This window comes from Nannobrachium achirus, assembly GCF_963921795.1.
Source record: "Nannobrachium achirus genome assembly, chromosome: 4".
Taxonomy (NCBI): domain Eukaryota; kingdom Metazoa; phylum Chordata; class Actinopteri; order Myctophiformes; family Myctophidae; genus Nannobrachium; species Nannobrachium achirus.
This window is the reverse complement of record NC_137813.1, coordinates 35,958,132-35,970,241: the sequence shown is the minus strand read 5'-3', so window position 1 is coordinate 35,970,241 and position 12,110 is coordinate 35,958,132. Positions and strand designations below refer to the sequence as shown.

Sequence of the window (12,110 nt, the reverse complement as noted above, 5' to 3'; positions counted from 1 at the left end):
TCGTTTTCCATTCTAGCCTCAACAGACACTAAACTTTATTTTCAAAGGGTGCAGTCGTACCGTTTTCTGAAGCATTTTACTGTATGAGAGTAACTAGTTATTTAATCTGGCATATCTGAGTCTTAAGACTAACTTGAGATGCCCTCGTATCCTACAAGATTTTCCTTATCCTATTTTCTTTTTTATAAAATTGTGAACAGCTTTGCAAAACACCCTCCACTCTGCAGCTTAGATGATTTTTTATTCAGTGTACATAGTAATAGTCACTATAGAGTTAGAGCTTCTGTGTCTGTAAAGAAAAGTTCTATACAAACAGAATTAATATCAATTATTATATGTTAGAATCAGAATCAGATCAGCTTTATTCTCACATTACAAGTTTACAGAAGTAAAGAAGTGGTTGAAATTCGTTTTTCTTTTGTGCATCATTCCCATCGTATTGTTATTTTCCATAGAGGAAAGAAAGGGAAGAAGGGGGGGGGGGGGGGAGGGAGGGGCAAGGGGGGCAAGGAGGTCAAACTAGAAAAACAAAATACTAAATATCTACATATTTACATGGTACCTGGGATAAGATATAAAAGGTGCACATAACAGCAGATATATACTATGCATGGTATAGCCTACTTATGAACATTAGTTAATATTACTCAGCAAATATATTCACAGTTGTGTCAAGTACAAGCCAGTGGTGTTGTAATTGAATACAAATTTCATTACATATTTCACAAACCACACATTTCGCAAGGGTCAACATTATAGGAAGAAATGTTTCAGGGCAAACCCAATCATTTAAAGAAAGTTGTCTTTTCATTGTAACAGTATTGACACAGTACAGTAAAATCTTAAGTCTTATCCATTTGTAACTCTGAAAATGTAACCAAATGGACCCGGTCCATTTACCGGTAGTTACATTTGCACTTACCAGGGTTACAGTACGTTAACACAGGGCTCTATTATGATCCAGGTCTTATGCCTTATGCCTTAACTTCTTTGCCTTTTTTTACTATATAGATAGACATATATTTTTTTATATTTCAAATAGCTGATCTGCAAGCTCACAATGTGCAGATGTAGATCAGCATTTGAAGTATTTAAAAATGTTTTTCAAAATAGTAAAAAAAAAGGCAAAGAAGTTAAGGCATAAGGCATAAAACCTGGATCCTAGGATTTTACTGTGTATGGCCTTGCTGACCAAGTCCATTCTCCATTCTGAAGAAAGAGGCATTCTGAAGAAACAAAAGAAGATATTTTTAACTATAGCTGAAAAGGGAAGTTAAACAGCCATGCAGTGTGATCAGTGTGAGGTGATACAGTACGTAGGTGTGGAGGTCGTTGTCATAGAAATTTATGTCAAGCATAACAGCATTATCTCCCACACTAAAGGCTTTAACCCATTTAGGCCTAGAATTATTGACTGCTTTAACTATTGAAAAATAGCAGACAAGCTCACAGCGCAGCACTGAGTGCCGCGCTGCGAGCTTGTAGATCTGCTATTTTTGAAAAATCATGAACATTTTTGCAAATATTTCAATATCTAATTTTTAAAGTGAACATTTGTAACTCAAATATTTTGTTCTGGGGGGTCCCTGATAAAATATTTTGAGATGGGGGTCCATGGCCAAATACATATCATTTTGGGGGTCCTTCACATGAAAAGGTTTGAGAACCACTGACATAGTAGTCTCTCAAGAACAGACTAACTGAGCTCCAGTTAAGTGAAAAGGACCTTTTCCTTGACGATGGCGAGCCAGATTGCTGACATGGAAACATAGGTTTTTCAAAGAAAAACCTTAGAGGGATTCAAAATTCAAAAAAAAAAAATCTGCTATCAAAAAATAGCAGATCTACAAGCTCGCAGCGTGGCACTCGGTGCCGCGCTGTGAGCTTATATATCTGCTATTTTTCAATAGTTAAAGCAGTCAAAAATTCTAGGCCTAAGGAACATTCAAATCAGTGACTGGGATTGTGCATTCAATATGATGAGAAAATGCTGTTCAAATTATTCTCATCTCTGTAACACTCGTGTCATCCCACAGGTCCCACAAGACTTGTTCCTGTGGGAAGGAGGCAGGTTGAACCAATCAAGTTTCATAAGAGTGATCTGTTGGATGACATTCAGGTACTGTGGTGATGTCTTTCAATGAACACCTTGTCAAGCCACCTTGTGAATAGAATAGAATAACCCTGAGTTGTGTGCCAATATTGTGTGGCAACTATGTACCACTAGCGTAAGAGATGGCCTTCATGACAGTCCATGTTGACGTCACTTCCCACTTTGTCAATTCTCTCTCTTAGAAGCTGAGGTTGGTGATCGACGGAAATCATGATGAAATTCAGTACGCTGAAATGGAGCAGCAGAAGTGAGTTACAGAACAGCTTGCATTCAGTGGTGTAAAGTAACTAAAATACATTTACTTAAGTACCATACAATTTTGAGGTATTTGTACTTGAGTATTTCCAATTTCCAATACTTTTACTTCTACTCCACTACATCTCAGAGGCAAATATTGTACTACCTTTTCTCCACTACAATTATTAGAACACTTTATACTAGTTACTTTGTAGATTTAGGTTATTATTACAAAACATACATTAACCACTTCAGCCCTATACATTTCGGCCATTTGAAAATAGCCGATCTACAAACTCACAATGCTCCGCGATGCAACACATTCTGAGCTTGTAGATCTGCTATTTTCAATAGATTTCTTTAATACATTTGTCCCATCTAGTTTACAGAAATGTGACCAAAGTTTAAACTTGTTCATGTACACGTGTGATGGTTCAAAGTTGTGTTTCCTGTGTCTTTTGTCATATCATTATGAAAGTGGTAAGCCACGCAATGCCAGTTACATGAATTACTCATGTGACACCAACATGTCATAATCTCACGGTGCGTGTCTTACATACGTATACTGACCCACTTTTTGCACTGCTAAAACCTAACCAATAATAGGAAATGTTTTATGAGTAGTTAATCTGCCTTAATACTTATCCAACAGGAAACTTGCACTGAAGAACAAGAGATTCATGAGTGGGAAGAAGAAATTCAACATGGACCCCAAAAGGGTGAGCTTATAAGATCGACTAAGTATAGCCAATATCTATGGTATCCTATGGTCAGAGCTTATGTATGTTACAGTATGTTCATGTCTGTGTACAGACTGAGCAATACCAAGTCCTTACACAGTACAAACTCTGATATTTAAATTAACATTGATTTTTTCTGTGTAGGATAGCATCTACACATACTAGCCTGGCTTGGCCAGACTATATACTAATGCAGCTAACTAACTGCAATATATATACATCCCCTCGTTGTTTTAACATGGGTGGATTGTCTAGCTGAGCTAGGCTATACACATATAGTAAAAAGGAGCAGACATAGGTTCATAGGTTTGGAACCTATGTCTGCTTAGTTATTACACTACTGGCCCAGGGCGCTGTCCGAAGAAAGAGAAAAGATGTAGAGAAAGTGGCAAGTCAAAGAAGACTAGACTGGGACAAAAAAAATGGGACAAAAGAACACTGTCAGTCAGTCATAACAGGAAGGAGTAGAACAAACTAAACACACACACAACCCACAAAAACACAAAACAAGAGAACCTAGGAGTCCCCTACAGTGAAAAGGTGGGTCATAAGCATGTTTTTAGGGCAAGGGCAGCTTTGATCTGGTCTCAGTCAGACCGTCTTAGACTAGAGAAAGGGCTGTCAGTTATATTGCCATTAAACCAAAGGCTGCAATACATTTGTGAGTGTTAAAATGTTGACATGTGAATAGGCCAGGAAACAATCCTAGCCTTCTGGCATAAGTTTGCACTGTGTACATTTCATGAACTACACACAGCATAGTAGCCTAGTGACAACAGCAAACACATGAATTTCTGTCTTCACGCATACTAAGTACTGCAGATCTTCTCAATTTGCAATAGGCAACCACACGATGATAGAAAAGATGATTTGACTCATGATGAACGGATGTTCGTGCAGAGGAAAAGCGAGGTGTGCAGAGGCAGAACATGAGCAGTAGAGAGAAAGCCACATCCTGTTCCTTGAAGTAGAGGAGAGGTACAGGATGCCACTAAGCGTTAGTGGCTCCAGTGCTCCACTGATACTGTATCTTCTACCTTGTTAAGGAATAGAATTTGCTCTAAAGCACCACCTCTGAAAGACCTCTGAATTCAAGTCTGTAGTGTAGAGATCTACTGTGTATGAGAAGTGTCAACATATCACACAGGTTAATGGTTTATTAAATGAAGCAGGTGACCATGTACCTGTACCACCTATACGTCTGAAGTTCATGTTAGAAATGACATGGGGTTCTTATTTAGAACTGATGCTGAAGAAATCCTTTGGAGGAAGAAGCCTTCTTTGTTCTTCTGTTTTGTATCAATGAATTTGTTTTGTCAATCCTTCTATCTCATGCCAGAAACAGGATTGCCAGATCAGAATGACAGTTTCCAGCCCGGGCACAACTTAAAACCAGCCCAATTCAATAAAAACCAGCCCAAACCCATGTTAAATCGCAAAATCGAACCGCAAAACCGAGTTTGAAACACAATATATAGGCCTACAGATACAATATTTTCCTCCCGCACCGGCATTAAACCGGTGACAGTGACACACTACATGCAGCTTCACCTCTAGATGGACCAGCATCCATGTCCCGCCCTACATACTCACAACATGGCCGTTATTGGATCAAATAAATGTCCGGTCTAGAGTGGATACGGAAACAGTGCATGCATTTATGGGTGTTAAGGACTGGATACCATGCTGGATACAGTGAGTAGGTTGTTTCTAGACCGGATCAGAGCACTGAGCAGTAGAAAGAAACCATGTTTTACACACTGTACTGCGTGAAAAGCTGGTGTCTTGAGGCTAATAAAACCAGCCAGATATGTTAAAAACAAGCCCAAATTTTAAGTCCCCGCCCAATGCTATTTTTTCCAGCCCAATGAGTTTTAAAATAGCCCAATTGGGGCGGAAAACCGACCAATCTGGCAACACTGGCCAGAAAGCCTATAGGAAAATGTACAGTCAGTCAGATTGGTTTATGAACTGTGGGATTAGCAGAGAAGGGTAGCTGATAATTTGATCGTTATTATATTATCCAAATCTTGGTGTACAACTACATTAATTTTTCGAACTTGTATTCATTTGGTTACCAATGCCATTCATATTCATCCCTTCTACTTACCATCTGCTGTTTGCTCCAGGGAATTAACTACCTGGTTGAAAATGACCTACTGGAATGGAAAGCTGAGGCAGTGGCAGAGTTTCTGTACAAAGAGGAGGGACTCAATAAGACTGCCATTGGGGACTTCCTGGGAGAGAGGTACAGTACAAACTGATAATTAACCTGATGTGGATAGCAGCAAACATGAGGAAAATGTGTAATTAATGATTATAATGATCACACTCATCATCCTCTTGGTGATTATGATAATTATTGAGGGTTATTTCAAAGGGTTGCTGATATGATGTAATCTTTTGAATGCATACAGGGAAGAAATGCACCTTGATGTATTGAAAGCCTTCGTAGACCTGCATGAGTTCTCAGATCTGAATCTGGTGCAGGCATTAAGGTTTGTTTTGAACCCATATTGTGCGATTGCATTTTCTGTGAGCAATGGAGAAATCAGATATGTATATTTTCATCTCAGTCTATAAAAATGTCATATCATCCTTCTCCACCATATTTGCTTGATGATTCTGTGTTTCTCCATCTCTGTCATTTTCTTTAGACAGTTTTTGTGGAGCTTTCGTCTCCCGGGAGAAGCCCAGAAGATTGATAGAATGATGGAGGCATTTGCCATGCGCTATTGTTTCTGTAATGTTGGCGTCTTCCAATCAACAGGTAGGAGGAATAGAACTACCACCGCTAGAAAGGAATGGGAGTATTTTCTGGTCCCTGGGGAAGGGTAAATTACTTTACAGCTCCACCCAGCAGATGGCTGCTCAGATGAGCACACAAGGGAAGCTGTTATGGGTCAATTGTCTTTCTCATTTCGACAAAAGATAAAAAAAAAAAAAAAAAAAGATAAGAAGGTATTTCATGTGGAGGTAAAACAAATGAGAAGTATAAGACCCTTGGGGGACCCGGGTCAACTAAGTATGTAGATTTTAAGTGGTAAATTAAGTAATTTGTGTTAAGTCATTAAGTCAAAATTAAGTCATTTGTGTACCCTACCCTCTAACACAAGAATCTAACACAAAGGTTTTTCCCGAGGTACAATTTGTAGAAGTCTTAAAGATCTGTGGAAATTAAAAGTAGGCCTGATTACAAATGGATAAAGTAGCACAGAGGATTTTTGTTTAATGTATGTGTGTGTGGGTGTGGGTGTGTGTGTGTGTGTGTGTGTGTGTGTGTGTGTGTGTGTGTAGACACTTGCTATATCCTGTCTTTTGCCATCATCATGTTGAACACCAGTCTCCACAACCCCAATGTAAAGGACAAGCCTCCACTGGAGAGGTTTATTACCATGAACAGAGGCATCAACAATGGTGGTGATCTGCCCAGTGAGCTCCTCATGGTAAGGGAGGCCTTTCTTCTCTATCTGGCATCTGCACCCATCCACAAGCTCCTTACATAGTATAGTGAGGGAAAATTCACTCCACTTTAACGATTACTTTCAGACATTTCAAGGTAATTTTATACTGCGTCGCACTTCCATTTTAACAGGTGTCAAATGATGCACTTTCAACCAAAATAAGTGTTGCATCGACTAGTGACACTTATTTCAGATAAACAACCTGAATACCAAGTTATTAGTTAGCCATATCCATTCATATCTATTAGAGACTGAGACAAAATTATTCTCACACTTCAAATAATTGTCTTTAGAAACTATACGAGAGTATTCGCAGCGAGCCCTTCAAAATCCCTGAGGATGATGGCAATGACCTCACACACACCTTTTTCAATCCAGACAGAGAAGGCTGGCTCCTCAAACTGGGTAAGAGGACCCTTCTGTCTTTATTGTTTTTTATCGTTTCCACCCCCACTCACACTCACATACACACACACACACACACACACAAAAAGGAGAGAAAAAAGAAAGGTTTCAGATGACCACAATATTTCATGTTTAGAGGGTTGGTTTCGATTGATTGATTCATGTTTGATGGATCATATTTCTTTCTTTTGTGCAGGTGGTAGGGTGAAGACTTGGAAGAGGAGGTGGTTTATTTTGACAGACAGCTGCCTGTATTATTTTGAATATACCACAGTAAGTCAATTGGGAGACAATCAGAATTTATGGCACAGCAAAAAAAACACAAATGTAATGTACCAGCTGTCAAGCAGGTCAAAACATTTTCTAATATGTCTATGTCCTTTAGGATAAAGACCCAATCGGAATAATTCCACTGGAAAACCTATGTGTCCGAGAGACCAATTACGCAAGTAAACAGGTACAATACAAGCCAAAACAGTTCCTTCTCTACGTAAAAGTGCCATCAAATGTAATTTTAACATGGTCTCACAGCAGGGCCTAGCTTCCTCCATTAATAGCTTCTGCAGCCATACATTAGAGATGAGACTCAGGAGGAACACTACGGTTGCTGTTGCCATTACCACCACATTTACATGTCCTACCTGTAATAGGACCTGTGCGTCCAGCATAGGGCTATTTAGCCACCAAAGAACTCACCGATAGAAGTCAACGTCATCATCGGATTTGATGGACAACCATATAAGCAAAGTAAAGCAAGTGTCTGTGTTTGTGAATAGCACTGTCTGGAGATATTCAACCCTAAAGGGCAGAAGATCAAAGCGTGTAAGACGCACAACAAAGGCAGAGTGGTGGAGGGGAAGCACCATTCCTATATACTCCGAGCAGCCAGCGCAGAGGAACGTGACGACTGGATCACGTCCATCAGGTGAGAGCCACAGTCCAAGGCTTGGGAGCAGACCCTAGGAATCAGTGTTAATTTAAGTCACGAGAGGGTAAAAATGTAAGCAAATGGAACTGTAACACTATGAGGGATTTACAGCACAGGAAGTTAATAAGACCTTCTGGAATTAAAAGATCCTTATAAAAGACAGACTCAATAGTTTTCACTGAAACCTCATATTAGTCACCTGAATCCTTATGTTCATATTAAATATTATAAACAAATGATTAACATCCTATTTGGTGTTATGCTGCTTTATTGTTTTTTACACTTCTTAACACCCATCCCAATCTGTATCTCTTTGCTCAGAGCAAGCATCACAAGGGACCCTTTTTATGACCTTGTGACCTTCCGCAAGAGAAAGGTTGTCAACCACAGCAATGCCTCATAGGACTGAGACACAAGACATTTATTGGAAACGACAACCCTTCTGTTCATCGGTGGGTTAATCCTGCATGTGCTTTGGTGAGACTGTCCGAGAAGACCAAAACCGAAAACCATGATACCGTCAAGAAAAGGTTTTAGAGTGAAGTGCAATTTGGGAATTGATACTGACTGTAAAGTGTGTAAAAAGAGAAGTGTGTATTTATTGTATATATATGATTTACAGTAAAGCCTCACAATATTTCTGAAATCAAAAACTGTTGTGTTGAATGGATCAGCAGAATATTATGTGGCACTTTGTTTAGTTTAGTGTTTTGTGAATGGAGACAAATATACGGAGAGGTGATGTAATATAGTTATATGATTTTACATTAACTCATATGGGGAAGTTTTGCTTTCTTTAAAAACAAATCACTATTTACAGTACTTTTAGTGCATTGCATTGTCGTAGTGAAGTAGAATAGACCATCCATTTATTCTAACGTCTATTTACAGTTTACAACCATTTTAATCCTTTTGGGGGAGAGGACTTGTATATTTAAATTAATTAACATGAACAAACTAGCAGAGTCTTTACTTTTAATCAATTATTTTAGAAATGCATTTTGTAAATAAGTTAATTTAATTTAAATTAAAAAAAGTTTCAATAATGTTCACTAACATGTTGTTCCTTCAATAAACAGGTCATGTCCAAGGCTTGTGTGGTTACTTCTCCAGCAGATGGTGTTAGACAACCATCTCTTTTTAGTTTCAAGGGTGAGATTCTTTCAAGCTTAATATGTTCAAGTATTTACTGTACATTGCAACAGGGAAAGTATATATTGTTAAGCATTTACTGTAAAGATCACATAAAAAATAGAGCAAAACAACAGAATATGTTAGTGTAATTACCGTAAGTGTTTTAAATGAGAGATTGCACCTGCAAGGTATAAAGCAGCATGATCATTTCCGGTGCAAAGCAGTTCCTGTATTGCGTTTGTGCATTCTCTGAGTGTGTGGTGTGATGTGATATGATATAGGGTTATGCTCTACTCTGAGCAGTCTGAGGTTATGGTTACTTCGGAGCCCGCAGCATTATATTTGCTTTCTGTAAAACTGAATTCTCCCACTATGTATTACTCAAACAAGGGCGGCGGGTTTAGGTATATTGACTCACTAGACAAACTTTAGATTGTATGATTGACTCTATAATTATCTACCTGCTAGGTGTAATTGAACTGACAACCTCAAGCCATTATTTTGTTTTCATAAGATAGTGGCTTAGTGGTAAATTCAAGTCTGTTATTGTAATACTTTGAACTGTAATTACTTTGCATCTAAATGAATTGCACATTAAGGGTTACCATGTGCCATTTTACCGTTTTATTACAATTTCAATAGAAGACAACATTCCAAGATATTAAGTTGACTGCAGGGCTTCACATTGTTCCATCACATCTTGCATTACTCTTCTCAAAGTCTCTTCTCAAAGACAAAATGTGCAAAATAAATGTCATTGTGTTCTTAATTATACAAAGTCCGCCCCTATCTCTAGAGTCTAGAGACCTTGACAATAACATACTGTAATAAGGATGCATACTATTAGGATGTATTTCTCTACATCAACATTGAGAATAACTGATCTCTCAGCACAGGGCTCATTATCAACACACTTGCAACACACTTTAATGAACACTCAGTCTATTATTAAGGGTCCTTGGTAAGGGGATACTCTTCTGGCGATAGCACAACCATAGCAACCTGAATAACATACAGGCATGATACAAGCCAACTTTCTCTGGGTAATCTATGTGGCATCTGTGTCCAACGATGTCAAACAGCACAAAGTTAAACCATTCTATAAAACCATATACTGTATACCTAAAAGTATAGTATTTATGTTTACTATGAGATACAACATGTCTTTACATTCAATGAACTAATGGTTTCTGTGATGGCACTGAATAGCCTCCAAATATGCAGTACATAGTGATTGAGTGTTGCTTATCAGCATTGGCTACACAAATTATAGATGGGGGTGGAGGATATATTTTCTCTACTGACAGCACCATATCAGTTCAAGTAAACAACATTACAGCTTCGTCGTCAGTCTGCACCCTAAGCCATAATGTGCTCTAAACTGAGAGGCATAGGATGAACTACAGCTGTGTTTTTCAACCAGGGGTCCAGGAACCACCAGTGGTCCTTGAGGGGGTTCCAGGTGGTCCCCAGCTAAATGATGGAGAGTTGGTAACCAAATGGACCATTATAGATCTTTAACTCTTGAGAGTGTAAAATGAAACCAAATGGGCCCTTACGGGTCTATTTGGTTAAATTATTGTTTAACACCTGCATTACTCAATTTACCAGAAGTCTAATGCTCAAATGCCGAATGAATAATGGACATTGAGGTTAAAAAGGTTGAAAACCACTGAACTACAGCGTAACAGACGGCCCCATAGAGTGCATACGGGCCACTCACTGCCCTCAATTCCCTCTAAGGCATGATGCATAGATGCAGTAATGAGTAATTTGATACGGTGACCCAGTCCTGGCTTGCACTGTGTATCACACACACATGAGATACTCAGGCCATCACTTTCAAAACCTGTTTTCAATGCCCTCCTGCTCTCACTCTGCGTTTCAGAAGCCACGTCGTCCTTCCTGCATGAACTGCATCTCAGGACTGAATGCAATTCTTCTTTGAATGCCGCTTACGTCCTTTTGGTCCTGCATGAAAAGAAAGTGAGAGAAGATTGATTGTCAAAAGCAATAGCGTCAGTAGTGTAGAGTAGGGCTGTCACAATTATTACATAATCGTCTAATCGCAATTATTTGACATAATCGCAATTATTTTGTGAAAAATGTTTATATACAGTATGTTCAAACATTTAAAAAATAGTGGAAATAGCAGATCTACAAGCTCACAGCGCGTCGCGATGCAATGCATTGTGAGCTTGTAGATCGGCTATTTCCACTATAAATGTACTTTTTAAAGTGTAAAGTTGTCAAATATGTTCTTAATTTCTTTGTATATTTAGGTTATGTGTCATATTTGCCATGTGCAACTTCAAAGCCTACAAGCCAAACAGAAATGTAATTGTCAACGACAAAAACACAATTACATCGTTAATCGCAATTATTTGAGTGACAATTAATCGTCATGTAAAATGTCATAATTGTGACAGCCCTGGTGTAGAGCAATTAATAGCACAAAGCACCGTTTTGCAATATTTGAACACATACCGTCCTCGTCCCCTGTGTTTAGTGTCTGAAGAGACATGCTTCTTTGAGTGAGCTTTGAGGGTTTCTTGTTCATGAATTTCAGTATGGCGGGTTTCTCAATTATCTCAAATGAGTCCTCCTCACTAGTTTGAACACCATTGGTGTTTGAGACTTTGCAGGTAGGGGGGTTTTGCGGTGTGACCGTGTCTTCGTCGATTGTGTCTGTGCCTGATCTGCCTTTCAGGAAGAGTCTGAACGAACTGCGTTGTTTTCTTGCACCAAAAGCTTGGAGCATCTTTGAGCCTCCTTTTCCCTCATCATCTTCCTCCGCAGCTGAACAGGGCGACTGTGGGCAGACCCGGTCCAGTTTCTCACTACTGCCTACATTGGCGGGGAGCATCTTTTTCTGCAAGCCATTACTCTGGCTCAGTCCGCCAATCAATGAGTCTCTTGTAGTGGAGAGGTCCTGTAATGAACCTGCACGAACCATGCTGTTCCCCACTACCAAAGAGTACTTGGGGTTGTGGTACTTATGTGCAGGCACCTTCATGTCAGCTGATTGTCTGGATTCTCTAAGAGATACTTGAAATCGCGAGGTGGGTAGTGGCTGGGCTTGCACTACA

The 12,110-nt window shown here is 39.1% G+C and overlaps 2 protein-coding genes across 2 annotated transcripts in view; one reads left to right on the top strand and one right to left on the bottom strand.

Annotated features, from left to right (window-relative positions):
* The first annotated feature begins 2,319 nt into the window (after window positions 1–2,319).
* LOC308283637 (cytohesin-3-like) lies at window positions 2,320–8,430 on the top strand. Its single transcript, XM_080724101.1, has 11 exons — window positions 2,320–2,360; window positions 3,003–3,069; window positions 5,220–5,338; window positions 5,508–5,588; window positions 5,748–5,860; window positions 6,388–6,536; window positions 6,848–6,959; window positions 7,156–7,232; window positions 7,345–7,416; window positions 7,736–7,884; window positions 8,209–8,430. Exons 1-11 carry the CDS (start codon window positions 2,347–2,349, stop codon window positions 8,288–8,290), a joined length of 1,035 nt encoding a protein of 344 aa, XP_080580227.1. The 5' UTR covers window positions 2,320–2,346; the 3' UTR covers window positions 8,291–8,430.
* Window positions 8,431–10,942: 2,512 nt separating this feature from the next.
* Window positions 10,943–12,110, bottom strand: part of fam83fa (family with sequence similarity 83 member Fa) — a gene marked incomplete at both ends in the record, with an annotated part of 13,739 nt that continues 12,571 nt past the window's right edge. The window contains 2 exons of the mRNA XM_080723834.1: window positions 10,943–10,992; window positions 11,509–12,110. The exon at window positions 11,509–12,110 is cut by the window's right edge and continues 174 nt beyond it. Of these exons, the coding sequence (XP_080579960.1) occupies window positions 10,943–10,992; window positions 11,509–12,110 (652 nt within the window). The remainder of the gene's footprint in view (window positions 10,993–11,508) is intronic.